The following is a 26,170-nucleotide window of genomic DNA, read 5'->3' on the forward strand; positions in this document are numbered from 1 at the left end:
ATTCCCTTCTTTTTTTCCTTTTTCCTTCCCACTTTCCCCTCCCTCCCTCCCACCCGAAATAAACCAAAAAAGAGAAAAAAAAAAAAAAAATTAAATATATAAAAAAAAAAAAAAAATATTATAATCTTGTGAACAGAGATGGTGTTGTTCCTTTTTATTCTCTCCTTTTCTTTTCTACCTTTATTTATTTTACATATATTGTTTCCCTTCTTCAGAACTTATGAAGTCGTTCCATGCTTTCCAAATTTTCTCGTATTTTCCCTGCCTATTTTGTGTTGTGGCAATTAGTTCTTCTAATCTCCTGTTATCTTCTATCCTATTTATCCACTCTGTTATCGATGGAGGTTGTGTTTTTTTCCAGCGATCTCTCATATTTAATTGCTGGTATATCTGAGATATTCAACAAGAAAAAGGAAGGGCTCTCTTCTATTCAGGGCCGGCGCCACCTATAGGCGAGATAGGCCCCCGCCTAGAGCGCACACCAGTCAGGAGCGCTGCCAGGGCTGAAACTAGAGGGCAGGGAGTCGCTCCTCCATTCTGCAACTGTGAGGGGGGGCCGCCTGCTGTCCGTTCTGCCACCGTGGGGGGGGGGGGAGAGGCCGCCGTCCGCTCGCCGCCTGCTTACTCACTGCAGGGGAGGCTGAGCACTTCTCTCCATAGAGAAGCCGTGTAGCTGTACCGTACTGTACGGAGGAGGAAACTGAAGGACAAAGTCAGTTGACTAGCTGACAACCAATAGCGGTAAGGGGGAGGAGCTCTGCGTGGAGTCCAAGCCACCATTAGAGGCACAGGAAGAGATGAATGAGGAATCCATCGGCTGACATAGTGAGTAATTACCAGGCCCTCCACCACAGGTCTCATCCCCATCCCCCCTGCCATAGAGGTGATAGGAGGGGGGGGATAGGGATGAGACCTGTGGTGGGGGATGGCACTGCCACTGATCTCATCCCTATCCCCCCCTTCATCCCTGCTCCCACTTATCCCACCCCATCCATCCCTGCTCCCACTTATCCCAACCCATCCATCCCTGCTCCCACTTATCCCACCCCATCCATCCCTGCTCCCACTTATCCCAACCCATCCATCCCTGCTCCCACTTATCCCACCCCATCCATCCCTGCTCCCACTTATCCCACCCCATCCATCCCTGCTCCCACTTATCCCAGCCCATCCATCCCTGCTCCCACTTATCCCACCCCATCCATCCCTGCTCCCACTTATCCCACCCCCTCCATCCCTGCTCCCACTTATCCCACCCCCTCCATCCCTGCTCCCACTTATCCCACCCCATCCATCCCTGCTCCCACTCATCCCACCCCATCCATCCCTGCTCCCACTCATCCCACCCCATCCATCCCTGCTCCCACTCATCCCACCCCATCCCATCCCTGCTGCCACTCATCCCACCCCATCCATCCCTGCTCCCACTCATCCCACCCCCTCCATCCCTGCTCCCACTCATCCCACCCCATCCATCCCTGCTCCCACTCATCCCACCCCATCCATCCCTGCTCCCACTCATCCCACCCCATCCATCCCTGCTCCCACTCATCCCACCCCATCCCATCCCTGCTGCCACTCATCCCACCCCATCCATCCCTGCTCCCACTCATCCCACCCCCTCCATCCCTGCTCCCACTCATCCCACCCCATCCATCCCTGCTCCCACTCATCCCACCCCATCCATCCCTGCTCCCACTCATACCACCCCATCCATCCCTGCTCCCACTTATCCCACCCCATCCATCCCTGCTCCCACTTATCCCACCCCATCCATCCCTGCTCCCACTCATCCCACCCCATCCATCGCTGCTCCCACTCATACCACCCCATCAATCCCTGCTCCCACTCATACCACCCCATCCATCCCTGCTCCCACTTATCCCACCCCATCCATACCTGCTCCCACTCATCCCACCCCATCCAATCCCTGCTTCCACTCATCCCACCCCAACCCATCCCTGCTGCCACTCATCCCACCCCAACCCATCCCTGCTGCCACTCATCCCACCTCATCCAATCCCTGCTTCCACTCATCCCACCCCCCCCCCACCTCATCCATCCCTGCTCCCACTCATCCCACCCCCTCCATCCCTGCTCCCACTCATCCCACCCCATCCATCCCTGCTCCCACTCATCCCACCCCATCCATCCCTGCTCCCACTCATCCCACCCCATCCATCGCTGCTCCCACTCATACCACCCCATCCATCCCTGCTCCCACTCATACCACCCCATCCATCCCTGCTCCCACTTATCCCACCCCATCCATACCTGCTCCCACTCATCCCACCCCATCCAATCCCTGCTTCCACTCATCCCACCCCAACCCATCCCTGCTGCCACTCATCCCACCCCAACCCATCCCTGCTGCCACTCATCCCACCTCATCCAATCCCTGCTTCCACTCATCCCACCCCCCCCCCACCTCAGCCACTCATCCCATCACCGCTGACACCCATCCCTTCCACCACCACCGCTGCCACTCATCACATCCCAACGCCCACCACTGATCCAATTCTGCCCTCCCCCACCACTTCTGCCATTAATACCATCCCCCCACCACAGCTGCCACTCATCTCATCCACCCACCACAGCTGCCATTAAGCCGGGGGGGGGGGGCGGCAAAATGAAGTTTCGCCTAGGGTGTCAAAAATCCTTGCATCGGCCCTGCTTCTATTTCATATTCTACTACTTCACTACTACTGCACTATAGATCTCACTTCTGCCCAGTACGTTTTTATCTTAGAACAGGACCAGAAGATATGATATAATGTGCCCACCTCTTTTTCGCATCTCCAACATAAATTAGATTGGTTTGGGTACCATTTTTGTAATTTCTTGGGCGTGGTGTACCATCTTGTTATAAGTTTGTAGTTCATCTCTTGCGTTTTGGTGCATTTGACTGGGCCAAAGGTGAACCTCAATATCCTCTGGATCTGTTCTTTTGTCAAATTACAGTTCAAATCTCCCTCCCACTTTCTCACCCAAGGTAGTTCCGGTTGTTCCTCAGGGTTTGTCAATAATCCGTATGCAATCGATAGAGTGCGTGTTAGATTCCCTGGTTTTACGCATGCCTGCTCTAATTTAGTTAGTACCCTATCAAACTCCTCTGGGTTCGGTATGGATACTAGGTAATGATGTAATTGAATAGCCTGCCAAAATGGCAAATTATATGGGCCTTCCTCCTCCATCAATTTAGTCACTGAGGGACATTTTTTTGTATTAAAAAAGAGGACGCCTGTATCTGCCCTTTTTCCCTTAATGTTATGAACCGTTTACTGTCTAGTCCCGAGGGGAACAGAGGGTTACCTAATATTGGATATAAAGGAGATCTATTCGTTGTTAATTTAGAATATATGTTTGGTCTTGTACAAATACGTAGCATGTTTCCTATTATTAGATGGTGTTTTAAGTTTTTGGGTAGGTCCTGGTAGCACCACATAGCTCTTTTCAAATTTACCTCTGTTTGTGCTTGTTCCAGTTCCACCCATAATTTAGACTCTGAATTATGCCACCAATCCAATATCCTGCTTACATGTGTGGCCTGATAATAGGCTCCTATATCTGGAAACGCTAAGCCCCCCCTTTTTTTGGCAGAGACAAGATTCTCCGTGCTATGCGTGCTTTTTTGTGAGACCAAATATACTGTAGAAATAATGAGTTTATCACTATAAAAAATGTATTTGGTATCTTGACTAGGGATGATCGAACGGTTCGGGTCCACCATCGGTTCGGCCCGAACATTGGGTGTTCGAGGTTCGGCCGAATTTAGAACTTTTTGCCCAAAAAGTTCGGAATTCGGCAACCAGAACCGACCAAAATGCAATGCTTCAGGAAATGGGCTTTAAAAGCCAGTGATTGGACCAGAACCATTAGCAAAAGCCAATTGAGGGGGCAGGAGAATGCTAGGAATGTGATTGGAGTGACTAGGGGGTCCCTAGACCAATCATTAGTGAATACGCCCCCCAGTATTTAAGATAGCCCCCGCCATATTCCTAGCATTGTTATACTGGACATGGAAGAGAGTGGAAGCAGTTCTGTTAATTTTACTTTAAAAGTGTCATTTAGCATTTATTAGTGTGAGGAAAGGGATATCTAGTGTAGTTAGAGTGCTCCTTTACACTTAAGTTAGCTTCAAAAATTTAGTTTCTGTAGGGAAAGTGTTAAGTGTAAGGGGACCGTAGTGTAGTGTAGGGTTAACTGGCAGTGACTGCTATGGCAGGGTGACAAAACCCTTCCATAGCAGGGTGACCGCTATAGAGAAATGATCATTTCTCTGAGTTGCTTCGGGACAGGAATATGTCTTCTCACCAGCAAGCATTTTTCATGCTGCAGGGGTTGCCACTGCCAGTGCTTTTTTGAGGACATGTTTGATGTCAGACATGACATCTGAACATGTGTATAGGGGGAATATATACACATATATGTCTGTATATATACCCCTAGACATATATAAAAAAATGCCCAGGTGTGTTATTGCTGGCATTTTTTGGGGGGTTTTGGAGGCAGGCAAAACATCTGAACTTGTGTATACTGGTGTATATACACACATACATATATTTATATACACACCTAGACATATATAGGTGTTATAGTAGCAGAAATATATGCTTGCGCTAATGAAATCATTTACAGTAATATATTTCTGCTACTATCACACCTGTGTTTTTGCTGGCATTTTTTGGGGGTTTTTGGAGGCAGGCAAAACATCTGAACTTGTGCACAGTACCACTATACACAAGTTCAGATGTTTTTCCTGACTGCAAAGAACCCAAAAAAATGCCTGCTATTAAACCGGCAAGGTGTGAAACCCGAGAAGAGAAGCTGTGCTGAAAAGTGTTCTAATACAAACAATCCTTTTTTTTATGGTTCTGGACATGCTACAGAGCTGAAACTTCACAGGTACACATTTTAGACCCCCCAGATACGAAAACACGAAAAAAGTTCTTAAAAATTGTCATTTTTGATAAAAAAGCCAATTATTGAAAAAAAAAAAAAAAAGTGATTTTTTGATTTTTACTTTAGATTTCGTATCTGGGGGGTCTAAAAAGTGTACATGTGAAGTTTCAGCTCTGTAGCATGTCCAGAACCATAAAAAAAAAGATTGTTTGTATTAGAACACTTTCAGCACAGGGGGTTGGCTTCTCGGTTTTCACACCTTGCCGGTTTAATAGCAGGCATTTTTTTGGGTTCTTTGCAGTCAGGAAAAACATCTGAACTTGTGTATAGTGGTACTGTGCACAAGTTCTGATGTTTTGCCTGCCTCCAAAAACTCCCAAAAAATGCCAGCAAAAACACACCTGGGCATTTTTTTTTTTTTGACGCTAGCGTTTTTTTTGGCATTTTTTTGGGGGTTCTTTTGAGGCAGGCAAAACATCTGAACTTGTGTATAGTGGTATATATACACACATAATTATATGTATATAGACACCTAGCCATATATAGGTGTGATAGTAGCAGATATATATTACTGTAAATGATTTCATTAGCGCAAGCATATATTTCTGCTACTATCACACCTATATATGTCTAGGTGTGTATATAAATATATGTATGTGTGTATATACACCACTATACACAAGTTCAGATGTTTTGCCTGCCTCAAAAGAACCCCAAAAAAATGCCAAAAAAAACGCTAGCGTCAAAAAAAAAAAATGCCCAGGTGTGTTTTTGCTGGCATTTTTGGGGGGTTTTTGGAGGCAGGCAAAACATCAGAACTTGTGCACAGTACCACTATACACAAGTTCAGATGTTTTTCCTGACTGCAAAGAACCCAAAAAAATGCCTGCTATTAAACCGGCAAGGTGTGAAAACTCCTGTGCCGAAAGTGTTCTAATACAAACAATCTTTTTTTTTATGGTTCTGGACATGCTACAGAGCTGAAACTTCACATGTACACTTTTTAGACCCCCCAGATACGAAATCCAAAGTAAAAATAAAAAAAACGGAAAATTTATATCAAATACTTACCGTAATTTTCCTTTCCTGATGGACTCCATGGCAGCCTACGTGTGGGTTAGTCCTGCCTCCTCCTACCTCATAGGACCCCACTCCCATAAATTTCACTCTGCCCTAGAGACCATGTTCCATAAAATAGCCTCCTCCGGCAGATGGGTGGGGACTCCGGCTGCCATGGAGTCCATCAGGAAAGGAAAATTACGGTAAGTATTTGATATAAATTTTCCGTTTTCCTGACAGACTCCATGGCAGCCTACGTGTGGGAAATAACTAGCCAAACACACCAGGGTGGGCAATCTGCTGTTCAAAAGAAATTTAATTTGCACCATCAACTGATAGTATCTGCAAACCAAAATCAACAGATGATAAAGAAGCTGGCTCACAATAATGAGCCATGAAAGTATGAATTGAAGACCATGAGGCCGCCTTGCATACAAATTCAGGAGCCACATGACGGAACGCTGCGCAAGAAGTCGACATTCCTCTTGTAGAATGCGTTGTCACAGCCTCCGGGGGAGCCAATCCTTTAGCTCTATAGGCCCACTGAATGGACTGGACAATCCAAGATGCGATCGTTCTAGATGAAGCACGCAAGCCTTTATTTTTCCCATAGAACAGGACAAATAGATAATCCGTATGGCGGAAATGAGATATGGCTTCCAGATATAGCTTCAGAATTTGCCCTACATCACCTGTGCGATTTTTATTTTTTGCGCAATAAATAAAAAAGACAGACAACAAAAAAAAACAATATTTTTCACTTTCTGCTATATAACATTCCCCAAAAAATGTAAAAATCTAATTTTTTCATCTTTTTAGGCCAATTTGTTTTCTGCTACATATTTTTGGTAAAAAAAATCCCAATAAGTGTATTTTGATTGGTTTGCACAAAAATTATCACATCTACAAACTTGGGGAAAGATTTATGTCTTTTTTATTGTTTTATTTTTTTCTACTAGTAATGGTGGCGATCTGCGATTTTTAGCGGGACTGCGACATTATGGCGGAGAGATCGGACCACTAACTCACATTTTTGACACTTTTGGTGGACCAGTGACATTACTACAGTAATCAGTGCTCAAAATATGCACTGTTACTGTAATAATGACACTGGCAGGGAAGGGGTTAACCTAGTGGGTGATCAAGTGGTTAAATGTAAGCTTAGGGGAGTGGTTACTAACTGTGGGGAGAGGGGCTTTTGAAATGATCATAGAGACCTGACATTCTATATAGAAGGATCACAGGCACTCTGTGATCATTCAAGAGAGAAGAACAGTCTGCTGTGTTTACAACAAAAAATAATAAATAACTGGCGCACCACGGGGAGAAACAGTATCATCCAAAAGACTATACCGATAATACTGGACACATACTGATGAACTAGTGAAAAGTACAATCAATGTGATATAAAAAGTCCATAAGTCCATATGTGACACAGTCCATAAAAAATTCCAATGTGCACTCCTTAGGCAGCTCTAGTGACAAGGTAGAAGTTTTGCTTGTTGCCAACTGAAAAGAAACACAGGCGCCACTCTAAGTGCAGTAGCTGGAATTTTATTAAAAGGATGCAACTGAATGTGGGGTACTCACAAGGGTAATAAGTAATCAAGCACATCAGAGAATGCTCCGGTGGAGAGTCAGGATGGCCAGAGCGGTAGCGATTGGCAGGCTGCAGCGATATCGCTGTACTTCCTCGTCCCGGGGACACTCAGGTGCCGGTCCGTCGTCACTCCCGGGAGCGTGATTACGTCATGGCGCCGGCGACGCGTTCTCGGAGCATGCGCTCCTTCTTCAGGCCGATATCGCGCCATTTTGGATAAGGGATTTAAATAGGCTTCCATCCTATTTAAATCCCTTATCCAAAATGGCGCGATATCGGCCTGAAGAAGGAGCGCATGCTCCGAGAACGCGTCGCCGGCGCCATGACGTAATCACGCCCACACTCCCGGAAGTGACGACGGACCGGCACCTGAGTGTCCCCGGGACGAGGAAGTACAGCGATATCGCTGCAGCCTGCCCATCGCTACCGCTCTGGCCATCCTGACTCTCCACCGGAGCATTCTCTGATGTGCTTGATTACTTATTACCCTTGTGAGTACCCCACATTCAGTTGCATCCTTTTAATAAAATTCCAGCTACTGCACTTAGAGTGGCGCCTGTGTTTCTTTTCTTTTGTGTTTACAACAGCCAACCATTCTTCTCGCTCAGTGGGGAGCAATCGCGGCCGCCGGCCCCGGGCATCGGCATCCCCGCTACCGAGTGGGGGCGGGACCGCGCCGCCGCCGGTGCACGCTCGCCCCCTAGCACCAGGCGTGCGACCGATATAGTATTACTTTGGTTCGCGCAGGAGGGGCTGCCTGCCACAGTAAAACTGTGGCGGGCAGTCCAGGACTGGTTAATGGTCTAATGAAACAGCAGGTTGACTCAGAGTAAATCTTACAGCCCAATCAGCTGATTCATTTTGTACTGAAGGTTGGATTACAAATACTGGCAACGTGGATTCCTGAGAACTGAGTGAGAAGGGTGATGTATCTGAGCAGAGGAGACGAGTTTTGGGAAGCAGCAGAAGAGATATTGTGTGTGTGTGTGTGTGTGCTAATGGATTCACGCTCTAAACATCAGGTAGCAGCAGCAGTGGCCCAACACAACCACTGGCAAAGCCCTTTCCTGAGAAGGGTGTTGTATTTGATCAGAGGAGGTGAGTTTTGAGAAGCAACAGAAGAGATATTGTGTGTGTGTGTGCTAATGGATTCAAGCAGTGACACAGCACGACCACTGGCAAAGTGCATTCCTGAGAAAGGTTTTGTATTGTATTTTAACAGAGGAGACAAGTTTTGAGAAGCAGCAGAGGAGACATTGTCATTGTGTGTGTTAATGGATTCAATAAACAAATGACTTTCAGAATTACGATTCATTATCACAAATATATAGACATAAATAATGAATTATCCGAAAATGAAACAATTAAACAATAAAACGAATAAATTCTTTATAACAAATATCTATACTCTACATCAGGGGTGTCAAACTCAATTTCATTGCGGGCCGCATCAGCATTATGGTTGCCCTCAAAGGACAGTTTATATCTGTAGGATTAGATGTCCAGAGCACCCCACGCCCCCTTACATGAGATGTCAAGAGCTTCCCACCATCATAGGCCAAGAGTCTCCCACCCTTCCTTACATCACTATGCAACCCCTTACCTTGTGCTACTGCCAAGAAGAAGATGCGGGTGGATCTTGGAAAAAGAAATTGCAAGGTCTGAAGGAGGACCAGAGGAGGGCTGGAGTCAGCTTACAGAGTCTGCTGAATGCTGAGGGGGAGGCAGAGACAAGGTGGTGTTGTGGCTGCACAGAGAGGTGCACGATCTGTTGGAGGAGTTCTGCCCTCCTCTCTGCTGCAGACTGCTGAGAAGTGTGGGGGGGGGTGGGGGGGGCAAAGACGAGCCTTTCTGCAGCTGCACAGAGAAGCACAGGATCTGGCAAAGGAGTTCTGTCCTCTCTGCTGCCGACTACTGGGACAAGGTGGGGGCAGAGACAAGGGGGGTGCCGCAGCTGCAGGAGAGGTGTGAGGGCCACATGAAATAACCTGGGGGGGCCGAATTCGGCCCGTTGACCTTGTGTTTGACACCTGTGCTACTGAATTATCTGAAAACGAATTAATGTAACACGAATGTAACAGATCAAAATGTTGTATTTTACGAATTATAATGAAACAAATAAAATTTTCCGCTGCGCACAAGTCTATTAAATATTATGGAACACATTTAGTTGGGAGAATCTAAGCATGCTGTATTTGTCTGTCTGGATATGCCAGCAACAATGAATACAATTTCTGGCATCTATCAAAGAGGGCAAATACAGGTGTGTAGAAATGAAGATTTTTGGCTGATTCTTTATTTACAATGTGGCCAATGACTTGCAGCAAATACAGAGATAAAGTGGAGTTGAACTAAAAAAAAAAACACATGAAGGTTTGTACTGATCATGAGCAGAGACTGAGAAATGCCTTAGACAGCTCAGTCACTGTGCTTGGAATGGGCAGTGAGCCCGCTCTCAGCACAGAAAGCATTGCTGCCTGTGATCGCATATGTGCGGTACTCTAATGATCGTGGCAATACCTCACGTTTGGTTTGAACACCATTTACATATGTGGGCGCGACTTGCACATGTGTTCGCTTTTCTGCGCATGAGCTCGGAGGGATGGGGCACTTTTTTTTTCTTATTTATTCTACTTTTTATTTATTAATTTTTTTTACACTGTCCTTTTAAAAAAAAAAATTTTTTGATCGCTTGTATTTCTATTCATAAGTGTGCACAGCCTATTGTATTAGGGTGTGCACCCCAAAGCTCAGACACACATGTCTTTCTCTGCAGCCTCAGCTGAACAGGGCAGTAAATAAATGCTCTGTGCTGAGTGGCTTCCTGTTCATTCACAAGCTGAAGCATAGTAAACACAGTTTACTATGATTCAGTTATTATTGTACAGTTTGTTAATTTAGAAAAGGAACTATTTACTAGCCCCTTCCCTCACTCTCCATCCTGAAACATCCCCCACAGCTAGCGGGGGGGGGGGGGGAGGAGGGAAGTCAGCAGCACTGCAGGGCGAGGGTGCAAACAAGGAGTGGGGGGGGGGGTGGTAGCCTGGGAAGTAGGGGGAATCGGCAATGCACATAGTGATTAGGATGTGCGCAGGCACACCTGGCACACCCCCTGGGCATGCATATCCCCCTGTGCACGCCTATGTTCCTATTACAAGGAATGTAAACATCCCTTGTAATAGAAATAAGCAGGACGGTTTAAGGTGAGATCTGGGGTCAAAAATACCTCAGATCTCACGTTTACACCTAAAAGCAATAAAAAAAATAAAAAAAAAGTGTTAAAAAAACAAACTTGCCCTTTAAGGCCATTGGGTGGAAGTGATGTATGACGTCGCTCCGGTCCTCCAAGGCCATAGAGTGAAGTGGGGGCCATCTTGCCCTCACTCAACTTCCTGCCCATCCACACAGGGGATCGTATCGTATTCCCTGCTACTGATGGCTCCGGTAAGCTGGAAAAATAACCAGGAAGCGGCGGGAGGAGAGGCAATTCCCCCGCGGCCCATAAAAGTGATCCCGCAGCTGGGACAACTTTTATGTTAATGAGGACCGATGGCCGTTAAAAAATAAATAAATACCGGGGGTCGTGGCAGCTATCTGCTATCTGCTGCCATAACCCCGGTATTTAGCGTCGTAAATACACGGTGGGCGGTCTGGAAGGGGTTAGGCTCATCCTCCTTGCCGCCACACATTATATGGTCAGCAAGAGGATAATAATTAATACAGACATTGAACAAGAAATATGACAATTTTTACAGACATCTGGATTTCCCATTACAGAAATGGATTAATAACATCTAGAATGATGATAATATAGGATATTGGATGTAATCTTCCTTGTATTGTGGGTGATCTGTGGTCTGAGCAGTGTGTCCGTATGTTGGGAGGAATCTCTCAGATCTTCAGGGCTCTCTTCTGACAAATCCAGTTGTGTTTGGATTGACAGGGATCCTTATTATATCCAGAACCTGCTCCCATCCATACACAGTCTCCTGAATATTCCTCTGATAGGTGAAATCTGGGTAATAAATAACAATGAGTAGTTATAAGTTTCTATTGTTTTCTGGATGAATAACATTCATATTCTCAGTGTAGATGAAGAGTCACTTACAGGCCGGTATTATAGAGCTGACCGTCCATCCATCTCCATCCATCTCCATCTCTGTACAGTCCAATCCAGAACTTTCCATCTGTTTGTTGGTTGATGGATCTGTTTATAAACTCCTGGGAGAACAGAACATCATCTGTCACATTCCATCCACAGACATCGGACACACACATTGGATAGAAGTCTGAAGATCTGTCTATTCCATCATTTCTACAAAACCTCAATTGTGGACAAATGTCACCGGAAAAAATGATCCGTGATCTGGAATTATTTGTCAGTTTCCCGATGTTCCATTACAAACACAATCATTGTACATATCTATTCTTCTATATTAACCACTTCTGGACCAGAACGATTTTCCCCTTTAATTACCAGGCCATTTTTTGGCAATTCGGCACTGCCTTAATTTAACGGACAATTGCACGGTCATGCGACGCTGTACCCAAATAAAATTTATGTCCTTTTTTCCCCACAAATAGAGATTTCTTTTGCTGGTATTTGATCACCTGTGCAATTTTTATTTTTATGCGCATTATATGAGCGACAATTCTGAAAAAAAAAACAATATTTTTCACATTCTGCTATATAACATTCCCAAAAAAAATATTTTTTTAGCATTTTAGGCCAGTTTGTTTCCTACTACATATTTTTGGCAAAAGAAAAAAATCACAATAAGCGTATTTTGATTGGTTTGCGCAAAAGTTATCGTGTCTACTAGCTATGGGAAAGATTTATGTAATTTTTATTGTTCTTTTTATTTTACTAGTAATGGCGGCGATCTGCGATTTTTAGCGGGACTGCGATAATGCGGCGGACAGATCGGACCCCTGACTGACATTTTTTACACTTTTGGGGGGACCAGTGACATTACTACAGTAATCAGTGCTAAAAATATGCACTGTTACTGTAATAATGACACTGGCAGGGAAGGGGTTAACACAGTGGGTGATCAAGGGGTTAAATGTGAGCCTAGGGAAGTGATTCTAACTGTAAGGGGGCGGGGGCGGAGCCGTGCTCCCACTGTGATTAGGCACAGCGGGAGGCAGACCACGGGAGGAGCAGGCTCGATCGCCGCCGGCCTCCCGCGATCTTTGGCAAAACTGACAGGAGAGCCGTCTGGTATGTAAACAATGCAAGATGGCTCTCCTGTCAGAGAGGCAGGGAAAGATTGTGTGATTCACCTAAGCTAAGCTGAATTACTGATCTCTCTCTGCCTCTGTTCCATCCACCCCCCCCCCCCCACAGTTAGTAAGCACAATAGGGAACACATTTAACCCATTGATCACCCCAGTGTTAACATCTTCCCTGCCAGTGTAATTTATACAGTAACAGTGCATATTATGTAGCACTGATCACTGTATTGATGTCACTGGTCCCCAAAAAGTGTCAGATTTGTCCGCAGCAATGTCGCAGTGCCGAAAAAGAATAAAAAGTCCAAAAATCTATCCCGTAGTTTGTAAACGCTCTAATTTTTGCACAAATCAATTATTATACGCTTTTTGGGATTTCTTTTTTTACCAAAAATATGTAGCAGAATACAAATTGGTCTAAACTGATAAAAAAAATTGATTTTTACATTTTTTTTTTAATTGGGAATGTTTTATAGCAGAAAGTAGAAAATGTTGGTGTTTTTTTAGCGCAAAAACGAAAAACCGCAGAGGTATCAAATACCACCAAAATAATCTATTTGTGGGGAAAAAAAGGACATCAATTGTATTTGGATACGGCGTCGCACAACCGCACAATTGTCACGTAAAGCAACACATCGCAAAAAAAAATGGCCTGGTAATTAAGGGGGTAAAACCTTCCGGGGCTGAAATGGTTATAATAATACATACATTGTTTTTTTTGGGGGGTTTTTTGGAACAAACTAGGCTTTCATTCGGCAATATTGTATTGCAAAAGTTGTTTTATTTTTTATGTAATCTAAAGACAAAAATTCTTTACCAGTGTTTCAAAAAAAGTATTTTTAAATAAAAGTACACATTTTATTCTACAATTTGTCTTGTTTAACCACTTTACCCCCAGCCACTGTGCTGCTCCTGCGGCACAGTGGCTCGTTCCCGTCCAGCGACGTAGACCTACGTCGCTGGACTCCTCCCCCTGTAGGCGGCGCTCGCGTGCCGCCGGAGGCGCGCTCCTGCTGATTTCAGTCACAGCGGGAGTCGGGCCAGGGGAGGAGCAGCGGCGATCGCCGCTGCTCTGCCCCGATCGTCGGGGAATCCAGTTTGGAGATCCACCCGCCTGTGTAAACAGAGCGGGCGGATCTCCTAAGTGACAGGGACTGACAGATCGGAGTGTTCAGCCTAGCTGAACATCCGATCTGTCCCTGGCTCACTCAGTCCCCTCCCCCCCCACACATCAGTAAGCACCAGGCATACATTAACCCCTCCCTCTCCAATAAAATTAACCCCTTCACTGCCAGTGTAATTTTTACAGTAACAGTGCATATTTATAGCACTGATTACTGTAGTAATGTCACTGGTACCCCCAAAAGTGTCAAAAATGTCAGTCAAGGGTCCGATCTGTCCGCCGCAATGTCGCAATCCCGCAAAAAAAAATCGCAGATTGCCGACATTACGCGTTAAAAAAAAACACCAAAAATGACAGAAATCTTTCCCGTAGTTAGTAAACGCAATAACTTTTGCGCAAACCAATCAAAATACGCTAACTGTGATTTTTTTTACCAAACATAGGTAGCAGAAAACAAATTGGCCAAAAATTTTAAAAAAATTTGATTTTTACATTTTTTGGGGGGGGAATTTTATATAAAAAAATGTTAAAAATATTGTTATTTTTTCAAAATAAATGCTCTTTTTTTGTTTATAGCGCAAAAAGTAAAAATCGCACAGGTGATCAAATACCACCAAAAGAAAGCTCTGTTTGTGGGAAAAAAAGGACGTAAATTTTGTTTTGGTATGGCGTCGCACGACCGTGCAATTGTCAGTTAAAGTCGCACAGTGCCGAATCGCAAAAAGTGGCCTGGACGTAAGACAGCAAAATCCACCGGTGGTAAAGTGGTTAAAATGACAATAAAATGATGTACAGTACAAGTTTATGACTGCCCACTGCAGATGTACTGCGACAGGCAGCGGCTCCCAGGCAAATCGCCGTACATGTATGGCGCTCGCTCTTGGGAGGCTAGGGGACTCCGATGGACGGGGCAGGCGGCTCCGATTGCTGCCTAACACCTGCAATCGCTCCCCGCTGAGAGAGAAGAACGATCAGCTGTTGTAAACAGAGCCGACCGTTCTTCTCTCTGGAATGATCATAGAGCCCATGTGATCCTTCTATATAGGATCACAGGTCTCTATGGTCATTTCAGAAGCCACACCCCCCCCCCCCCCCACAGTTAGAATCACTCCCCTAGGCTCCCATTTAACCCCTTGATCACCCATAATGTTTACCTCTTCCCTGCCAGTGTCATTATTACAGTAACAGTGTATATGTTTAGCACTGACTACTGTAGTAACGTCACTAATCCCCCCAAAAGTGTCAAAAATGTCAGTTAGGGGTCCGATCTGTCCGCCGCAATGTTCAGTCCCGCAAAAAATTGCAGATTGCCACCATTAAACAATAAAACACCAAAAAACAATAAAAATGACATAAATCTTTCCCGTAGTTTGTAGACGCGATAACTTTTGCGCAAACCAATCAAAATACACATACTGTGATTTTTTTTTTTATCAAAAATATGTAGCAGAAAACAAATTTGCCTTTTTTTATTTTTGATTTTTTAAGGGTTTTTTTGAGAATGTCATACAGCAGAATGTGAAAAATATTGTTTTTTTTTTTTTTTAAATTGTTGCTCTTTTTTTGTTTATAGTGCAAAAAATAAAAATCGCACGGGTGATCAAATACCACCAAAAGAAAGCTCTATTTGTGGGAAAAAAAGGACATCAATTTTATTTGGGTACAGCGTTGCACGACCGCGCAATTGTCCGTTAAAATAATGCAGTGCCAAATTGCAAAATAGGGCCTGGTCAGGAAGAGGGTAAATCCTTCCGGTCTTAAAGTGGATAAAAGAAAATAAATACTGATAGTAAAAAAATATGCAAAAGAGGAGAAGGGAACAATTAATTAAAAAGGGTTGATTAAGGTTACCTAAGGGCTAACAAGGGTTAATAGGGGTTAATAAGTGTTACATTTATTAGGAGCATAGTTTAAAGTTTATTTGACTGATATCAGATGCAAACCAAGAATTGCGCATTTGATCAACATGTTATTGAATTAATAAATACAACCAAACACCACACTGATTCATTGTATTCACTCAATGACACTTGCAGACTATCTGCAAGTGTCATTTTATCCAGGAGCGCCTACATTTTGACATGTTCTCCTGCTGCTTAATACAAAGCAGTTCCTGGCTGTCATTTTACATTACATTACAATTGTGCAATCATCAATCCATCAGTCAGAAATCTAAACAATCTTTTGAAAACAATAATTTAATCAATTTGTATTGAAGTGATCTACATAATTACACCTTAACTGAGTCCAAATCATTTAAGAGCTTGCTAAATCAAATAAATTGTCTTTAATGTGTTCAATTTAGTGTAATTGCATTGAATAAACAAATGTAAGATCAAATCAATACATACAATACATCATACAGTATGTGGCCCCCTAATAAGGTGACATTTTATAGTGTGATCTCATCTGTTCTAGTCATTCCTGTATAATAAACATGCAGACACTGGTACAGTGGAGTATAAAGCCTCAGGAGAGATGAGCCAAATACCCCCCTGTTCCATTCGCAGCAGAAGTCCTGTACAGGAGAAAAGATCTGACCCGAACAGCGAACCCCATTGAAGTCTATGGGAGCAGAACATCAACATGGGGACAAGGTGGGGACATGGTGCAAGGTGCAGAGCCCCCCCCTGCCCAAAAGCACCCACCCCCTTCATATTGAGGGCATGTGGCCTGATATGGTTTTGGGGGGGCACTCACGGGCCCCCCTCTTTTTCTGACCTGCCAGGCTGCATGCTCACATAAGGGGCTGATACGGATTTTGGGGGGAACCCCACGCTATTTTTTTTTACTTTCTTTTGGTGTGGGGTTCCCCTTAAAATCCATAACAGACCTGAAGGCCATGCTGTTTTTTTTTTTCTTTTTGTTTTTAACCGGCATTTTTTTTATTTTTATTCAGCTGTCAGTAGGGGAAAACCCATTGACAGCTGATGACGCATTGGTTGTCAAGGACGCTGCGGCCAGCTTTCCAAAATCAGGACGCAAAATGCACTGTGCAGTGCATTGCAGGGCGTTCGTGGGGCAAACTCAGGTTTTGGATGAACGGGATGAACAGCCAATGTCATGGCCTCATGCTTGGGCCGAACCGTTCGCCCAACACTAAAGCTGGATACACACTAAGATTTACCTTTTCTATGTAGTGCAAGGGCCTGCCAGATTGCATACAAATTGAAAGTGTTTAGGTTTGACCTCATATTATATGGTTTTGGTAAATCTAAAGGAAAAAGTCTTCAGAAAATCTTATAGTGTGTATGGCCCATAAGTCTCTGTATCTGTCCATCCATCTCACATCTATTGCCATGTTATACCATACCTTCTGTTCCAGGTCCTCTATGACCAGTAGATGGGCTCCAATCCCTTCACACATTTCCCGACTCTCATTCCATGTTCTGTATTCTCCTCCAGATGAAATGTTATAACAGTTCTCGCTATGCCTCAACCAACCATCAGGACACACCGTACACTCTATAAGAAAATATATTCATTGCTTTTAAATCTAAATAAATTCATGTCCATAAACCTTGGCACCCAAACCCGGCTGTCTTAGACAAACAATATAACAATATCAACTTAAATAGTTCTCTCCTTTCAACTGTTTTTTAACCACTTCCCTTCTCATACTTGTACGCCCCCTATGGATCAGAGGAGTTTTTACATTTTTGCTATATGCCTTTTGATTGGGCAAACCACAAATCCACAACTGGTTTATCACAGAATGGAGCCAACAATCCCAAACCAGCAATTCATGAACACACCTGTCCAATGTTATAGCAGAACTCCATGTGACAACAATTAACCCTTTCACTGCCACTGGCGGAATGGCACTTTTATCATTTACCTGCTCTTCATTCTTAGTTTCAGGGAGTGTAGGATGGAATTTGTGGCTGAAAGAAAAAATATATATTCTCTGGCATTTCTTTTCCACCAGGTTCTCAGTAAGAGACAGGAAGGAGTCTGCTGTGGGTGTTTCAGCTTCTCAAGCCAGAGTATGCCAGAATCACCAGATTATGTAGTGGTGGGGATTGGCTTAGTACATAGATATCTGGACAAAATTAAAGTATGGGGCTTGTTGGTTCTGCTCCCTGTATGCATCTCATGGATTCATGTTCAGTGTTAAATGAATGTATGTTTTACTAATAACTGGAGAAAAAGCACAGGCGCCAAACTAAGTGCAGCATGAAAGGTTTATTGAATAAAAACACAAGTCATGGTACTCACAAACAGGAGTAATGTAAGGCATTATCCATGGGATTCATATTAAGGGTCGTCACTCCAGTGCTATTTTCAGGATGGCCTCCAGCGGTCACGGCTCCCGTAGTCTGCGTCATTACGTCAGTTCCGGGAAGTGACATCAGAAGGAGCCCCCGTGCCTTCCACGACCAGAGGAAGTGCCGAAAACCACCGGCAAAGACTACGGGAGCTGTTACTGCTGGAGGCCATCTTGAAAATAGCACTGAAGTGACGACCCTTATTATGAATCCCATGGATAATGCCTTACATTACTTCTGTCTGTGAGTTCCATGACTTGTGTTTTTTTTCAATAAACCCTTCATGCTGCACTTAGTTTGGCTCCTGTGATTTTTCTCCAGTTGTTCTCAAGCCTCTTCTTGCTTGCCACAAGAGAAGCCTCCTGTGTGAACTGTGCATTGACTGTTTATCATGGACATTGTCCCATAGCTAAAATTATGGACTTTCATTAATAGTGAATTGTCCTGTTTCATTGCTTATTATTATTATTTTCTCCATGGAACCGGTAGGTCCCTAATTTGCCTTTTGCGCCAGTAATATGTTTATCTGTGTTGTTTTACTAATAAGCCTCAATAAGCATCATCAATAAAACTGTCCATTTCCCCGTGGCACCCAGCAGGATGTGATTGCAAGCCCCCCACTAACAGCCAAGTTTGGATTAACAAAAACCAAAAGAAGAGTGAATGGGATTTTGTGTGATGCTGAATCCTCCCCACAGATAGACATTTAAAAAGACATTAAAAAAGAAACTTTCTGTGCTAAGTGTAGGTTCCTAACAACTCATATATTCAATAATAGCAACAGCCACATTTACAGTATTGCACAATTCAATACTAAATCAATGTGTAAAAAAGGGAAGTGTTGCACTGTCACTAAAGTGTTGTGTGTGCTCAATAAGATTTTCCACATAAAAATAAATAAATAAATAAAAGTGCAAATCAAACAACCAAGTATGAAGTGCATAATAGTGCAAAACAATGTAAATCAATTCATCACATATAAATAAATAAATATATCAGACTAATAAAGTAAAATTCAAATTCATAAAGTGCGTGTATTCATGCCAGAGAAAATGTGCAAAATCAAAAAATAATTATGCAGATGATAAATAGTCCCATTTAGGATGATAAGGTTAAATCTATTTAAAAAGACATGTTTATAAAAGCACACATTTTTATTACCAAAAATATCCTTAAAAGTTAATGGGGTATAAGTCCCTTAAAATACATATAACATAGATACAACTTATAGGCAGCTCAGTCACCCTCAATATCATCTTCCCTCACAGAAAGAAAGAAAATAGTGCACACTGGGAGCCACCTACCAAGTCTGTATTCAGATCTGCAGATATATGAGAGATTGGAATGCACACAAGTGTCAGTCAGACCTCAAATTTCTTATTGTTTCTTTAAATTTACACGTTTTTCAGATGCAGGGGGAACACTACAAGGCTTTGAAAATATGGCTGCTAACTCTATAAAGTATATTACCAAGCCATCATGGGGTCCCCCCACCCCCCTCACTTTGCCTTTAACCACTTTAAGACCGGAAGGATTTGCCCCCTTCCTGACCAGGCCCAGTTTTGTGATTCGGCACTGCGTTACTTTAACGGACAATTGCGCGGTCGTGCGACGTTGTACCCAAATAAAATGGATGTCCTTCTTTTCTTTTGGTGGTATTTGAGTTTTTTATTTTTTGCGCTATAAAAAAGCGACAATTCTGAAAAAAAAAAAACAATATTTTTCACATTCTGCTATATGACATTCCCAAAAAAATATTTAAAAATCAAAATTTTTTAACATTTTAGGCCAATTTGTTTTCTGCTACATATTTTTAGTAAAAAAAAATCGCAATAAGCGTATTTTGATTGCTTTGAGCAAAATCATCTACTAACTATGGGAAAGATTTATGTCATTTTTATTGTTTTTTTTTTTTTACTAGTAATGGCGGCGATCTGTGATTTTTTTGCAGGACTGCAACATTGCAGCGGACAGATCGGACCCCTGACTGAAATTTTTTACACTTTTGGGGGGACCAGTGACATTACTACAGTAATCAGTGCTAAAAATATGCACTGTCACTGTAATAATGACACTGGCAGGGAAGGGGTTAACAATGTGGGTGATCAAGGGGTTAAATGTGTACCCAAGGGCGTGTTTCTAACTGTGGGGGGCGTGGTTTGTGAAATGTTCACAGAGACCTGTGTTCCTATATAGAAGGATCACAGGCGCTCTGTGATCATTCCAGAGAGAAGAACGGTCAGCTGTGTTTACAACAGCTGACCACTCTTTTCTCTCAGTAGGGAATGATCGCGGGTGTCAGGCGGCAATCGGAGCTGCCTGCCCCCGTGCATGGGAGTTCCCGCTGACTAGCTACAGGTGCGCGACCGACGTATACCTACCTTGGTTCGCGCAGGAGCGTCTGCCTGCCGCAGTATAACTGCGACGGGCGGTCATTAAGCGGTTAAATGTACCCATTTTTTCAGATGGAGAGGAAATACTGCAAGGCTTCGAAAATACCCTCCAGGTCCTGGCTGCTAACTCTATAACGTATATTACCAAGCCATCATGAGGTCCCCCACCCCCTCACTTTGCCTTTAAAGATCCATTCCAGTTGCTCTCTACTTGATAAGATCACATGGACAGTAGCAATCTGTACGTACCAAGTTCCTTGCTGGTGTTCACACAGAGCTGCTTCTTTATTTTAAGGAGCTGATCTACAAACAAGGAAAGCAATAGAAAAATAACACAAGTCTCTTTGTAGAAATTATACAATAGTTTTATTTATTTAATTGTCAAATATATTTATTTTATAAGCTAATCATAAAAACTTTACCTGCCAATGAGGCTATATTGTCAAGATAAAATGGAAACTATAAAGGCTCCTGATTCTGTTTGCGCCAGAACTCTCAAACATCGCAAAGGTTCGGATCCGAACTGCGAACCCCATTAACCACTTAAGCCCCGGAGGATTTTCCTGCTAAACGACCAGGGGGTATTTTGCGATTCGGCACTGCGTGACTTTAACGGACAATTGCGCGGTCGTGTGACACTGTACCTAAACGAATTTGACGTCCTTTTTTTCCCACAAACAGAGCTTTCTTTTGGTGGTATTTGATCACCTGTGCGATTTTTACTTTTTGCGCTATAAACAAAAAAAGAGCGTACATTTTGCAAAAATAACAATATTTTTCACATTTTTTTATATGAAATTCCCCCCCAAAAAAATGTAAAAATCAAAATTTTTTAACATTTTCGGCCAATTTGTTTTATGCTACCTATATTTGGTAAAAAAAATCGCAAAAAGCGTATTTTGATTGGTTTGCGCAAAAGTTATCGCGTTTACTAACAAAGGGAAAGATTTTTGTCATTTTTGTTGTTTTTTTTTTTAACGTGTAATGGCAGCGATCTGCGATTTTTTTTTGCAGTACTGCGACATTGCGGCGGACAGATCGGACCCTTGACTGACATTTTTGACACTTTTGGGGTTACCAGTGACATTTCTACAGTAATCAGTGCTATACATATGCACTGTTACTGTAAAAATAAACTGGTAGTGAAGGGGTTAACTTTATTTGGGAGGGAGGGAGGGAGGGGCTGTGTGTATCCCTAGGGGCGTGCTTTCTACTGTGATTGGCTGTGGCTTGAGCTGTAAGGACACTGATCAACGGATCTACATACTAGATCCGTGTGATCAGTGTCTTTACAGCGAGGAGAATGACAGGTGGCTTGTTTACCCAAGCTGCCTGACATTCTCCCTCTCCATCGGGTCCGCTGGTCACACGCGCGGGGGGGGGGGTCCGTGACCGCGCGGGAGCGGGAGCGCGCCTCCGCGGGCGCGCTCGCTCCCCAGAGCCTCACAGGCGAGCGACGTAGACCTACGTCACTCTGCCTGTGAGGGGCTGACTGCCGCAGTAAATATACTGTGAGCAGTCGGCAAGCGGTTAAAGTCTATGAGACCCGAATTCAAAAAATCAAAAGTCCCCATTTTGAAGGCTTATATGCAAGTTACTGGCCATAGAAAGGGTATGGGGGCCTGGGTACTGCCCTGGGGGACATGTACCAATGCAAAAAAAAATTAATTAAAAAAGATTGTTTTTAAAGGAGCAGTGATTTTAATGATGCTTAATGTAAAACAATAAAAATGAAAAAATCCTTTAAATATAGTGCCTAGGCCCTAGGGGTCTGCTTAGTCTGCCTGTAAAGTGGTGCATCCGTAGCATATATAGAACCTGCTGCAGCAAAACTGAAATTTGTTAAAGAACAAAAATTAAATTTTAAATTGCCAGCAATACAAAATCTTTAAAAAAAAAAAATAGAGTGGGCCCCCCCAACCCATAGCAGGTCCTTTGGGTTTGGTATAGATTTTAGGGGAACTCCATGCCCCCCCAAAAAAAAAGAGTGTGGGGCCCCCCAAAATCCATATCAGTCCAACCATACTCAACCATACGCAGGTCAGAAAAGGGTAGGGACAAGTGAGTGCCCCACCCCTCCTGAACCATACCAGGCCACATGTTGTGGAACACCCCGTAAATTCATGGTGTTCACAGAACGAGCGGACAGGCAATGTTCGGGCCAAACTTTTGCTTGGCTCAAAATGTTCGCCCAACTCTATACAAATTATATAAATTCTTGTTTTTTCTAATTCCTAATATATGAGAAGGGATTCACAGAGCACTATGACTTAGTAGAGACACCTGGCTCTCAATGAAAAATCAGAACAGGCCTAATAATGAGGAGGTGTCACTGCTTTAATTCATTCACTTGTGTCTAAAAATTCCAGCTTAAGCTCTTGAGCTCTGTAAAGAACATTTTTATAGCACATGATATAAAGATGGTGGAAATACATGAAAACTTCCTAAAACTTCACCTGCTTTCTGGAACAAAGGAATATTAATGCCCCCACCCCTCGCATACGTGCATGTATAAATGTAACTGCATGCTTTGGTGGCACCGACGCACAAAAACATTGATTGCGCTATTCCTGTTACATATCACCACACACTGGAGTGAAGGCAACAATTCTAGGCCCATTGTTCATGGTTAGCTCTAAACTGATGACCTGCAGGCGCTTTTAAGGCATAGCCTATGGAAAATATAGGGTACTGACGTTTGTTGTCATATAATAGGTGCATGCAAATTTCAGGCTTAACATGTTGGGTATCTGTTTGCTTGGCTCAACCTCATTTTTTCATATTTTACCAAAACAATTGGTAATTTTTTTAATCTGTGGGCCCTAGAGTTACCTTTAGTGTATCTGTCCTGAAATTGTGCATTTCAAAAACCATTGCACTAAGAGTGTCTGCTTTCAGAAAATATATAATATTTGGGAGTTTTATGTAAACGTCAGGCCTAAAATTATTTTTTTAAACATGTGTGCTAAAAACACAAAAAAATACTCTGATGACAGTGAAAGGGTTAACCTAATTTTCCTTTTAAAGCGTTTGAGCATTAAGAAAAAAAAATAAAAATTTTGCTTTGGGTGTCAAATATTCTCCATTCTTTATTCTTTTATGTACAACTTACTGACCATGCAAATTTGTAGTGAGAGGGGTTCTCCAAGACAAAAAGTTTATTTCAAGGGTTCCTCTATATTAAAAACTTATAAAAAGGCTGCCCTAGACTGCATCTAATAAAAATAAACATACCTGTAGATGACTTGGTGATCTGGCTGATCTCCTTTTCCAAAGACTGACCTTTAGAAACTGGGAGACACAAAGACCAGAGACATAATGGGTGGAATGAAATTCTTACATTTTAGAAGGGTCTTTGTTCATCACAGTGCAAATCAGAGAGAAGAACTATTTCTGATGTTTCTCCAACAACCAATCAGATTATACATTTCGTTAGACAATTGGTTAAAACAGGCCCAGAGACTCTCCCTTCTTATGGATTGTGTCCATCATACTGTATAACTTACCCAGCGCTTCAATGATACGGATGAGGACGATATTGGACCCCATAAGGAGGGTTATAATGACCCCTTTCCAGGAAGGTCGCCAGAGCTTCTTACCACTGTTACCTGTAGAGATTATCAATAAATCATTTATTTTTCACGGTAGGATAAAATCAATTCTACGTAATATTTCCAGAACTCAGTAGAGTGCAGGAAGAAAGTTCAGTGCCAGACTTCCTATGATGTGAAGAGACAGAAGCCAATCCTAATTATTTTATAGAGGAGAATGTGATGTTACTGTAATGTAACGTCTTCCTCTACAGGAACCTGATGTTGGTGACAGGGTATAGCAGGGCAAGGAGTGGTATGGGTACCTATGGTAGGTTCTGGCCAGATGACAGTCTGTATACTGCTTAAATGCCATGGTTGCAGGACTGGAACTTGTGTAGGATGCTGATGCTCTCACAAAAAAAGAGCACAGGATGTTGCGGGTACAAGAGTCAGAGCCATAGTCACAACAAGCCAGAGTAAGCAACAACCAGGCAGCAGTGTTACAGATTGAGAAAGCAGAAGCAGGGTCAGAAGTCTGGCTGGGTCAGTACCAGATCAGTAGAAGCAGTACAAAAACAGCAGGCAGAGAACAGAGTCAGAGAACAAGCCAAGGTCAATAAAAGGAGATCAGGATCAAATGCAGCCAGGAGGCAAGCTGGGTCAAAGCTCAGAATAAACAGAAAGAAGGTCTGGTCACAGAGTAACTGGAGCTGATGACCACTCAGTAGTTCCCTTGAGCCTTATGATGACTTAAATTGGCCGCTGGAGCTAGTTGTCAAAGGCTGGACATACACATTCATTTGTGCTGATGAGCAGGCGCATTAGTGAACAAGTGTGCGTGGTCCTTGCTCTGTGCACTGATCCATGAACTGCTCCATGCACATGCACAGATCTTCAGTCACGGCCATGCACTTGGTTTTCCTGACACTGCTTTCAGACACAGTATCAGGAAGTATAATAGAGAAAAAATAGTGCTGCGCTGTTCTCTAGTAATGACTGAATAAATATACTATAAAAGTGATGTAGTGCTAGGTCAGGGACTGAATCATACAAATAAAGTTAAAAAAATATGAAGTTAAAAAATATAAACGTATCCCAAATATTCAGTAGGTGTAAAAGATAGATGAAATGCATGATAACCAGTGTTAAATCTCCCAGTATATGAGGGTGACAGAGTGATATGTAATGTAAGAACAATCTAGAAGCAATATAAATTGACAAGGGTGGAGGATATTGACACAAAACAGTTCCGGTACTATCAGCTGCCCTACGCGTGTCGTCACCGGCACCTTCAGGTGATGTTCATCCCCTGATGAAGTCACGTGATGGTGACGACACGCGTAGGGCAGCTGATAGTACCGGAACTGTTGCCGGAGTATAAGCCGGCCGTCCATGTCCTGCATGCCATTTGTTGCTCTTCCATATGTGAGTGTTTTTAGCTTGCTTTTCCAATAAATCTCTTAAACTACTACACTATCAGAGCCTTCTCTCTTCCACACTTCTCCCTGCGAGTAACCCATCTGGGTTACCCATTGATGCCAGGACCAAAGAGGACATCAATCTACACCAGCTTCAGAGGAAATCCCTGGGAACACCGCGACGCCAGCAGGAAGATCTCAAGACACAGATCCATTACTGTGCTGTATTTTATGCTGTTACCTTACAGCTGTAAGGTAAGAAGTTAGTACAGCCATTTCTACTAAGGAATCTCTGTTCACGTTTATCAATCATTCATTATTGCCGATCTGGGAGGTTTCCTATTTGAAAGAGACTGTTAGAGGGCACGTATTAGTGGACTGTTTACCATATTGACATTTGCTCAGTGTGTCATTCTACCAGATCTGCAAGGAGCTTTGCTGACTCTCACTCTGTCATTGTGTTACATTTTCATTTTAACAATGGTCTCATATTTATCGAATGGGGGGGAGGGGCAGCAGCGCTATCCCACGGTACATAGTCTACAATGTAACTCAGGCAGGCTTGATGGAAAACCTTGAAAAGTTTATTTATAAAAATTATATATAGTGATGATTAAAACATAATAGAATGTATTCCAA

At 43.2% G+C, this 26,170-nt stretch overlaps 2 protein-coding genes across 2 annotated transcripts in view; both read right to left on the reverse strand.

Moving 5' to 3' along the window:
* The window catches only part of LOC309563128 (killer cell lectin-like receptor subfamily G member 1), a 1,237,212-nt gene that overhangs the window by 1,201,198 nt on the left and 9,844 nt on the right, over window positions 1–26,170 (reverse strand). The window lies entirely within an intron of this gene.
* LOC309563276 (killer cell lectin-like receptor subfamily B member 1A) lies at window positions 11,401–25,670 on the reverse strand (the record flags this gene model as incomplete). Its single annotated transcript, XM_082267681.1, has 7 exons — window positions 11,401–11,576; window positions 11,670–11,782; window positions 17,233–17,384; window positions 20,830–20,883; window positions 23,815–23,871; window positions 24,087–24,188; window positions 25,643–25,670. 7 exons carry the CDS (start codon window positions 25,668–25,670, stop codon window positions 11,453–11,455), a joined length of 630 nt encoding a protein of 209 aa, XP_082123807.1. The 3' UTR covers window positions 11,401–11,452.

The sequence above is a fragment of the Pelophylax lessonae genome (genome assembly GCF_965119305.1).
Source record: "Pelophylax lessonae genome assembly, chromosome: 9".
NCBI classification, from domain to species: Eukaryota; Metazoa; Chordata; class Amphibia; order Anura; family Ranidae; genus Pelophylax; species Pelophylax lessonae.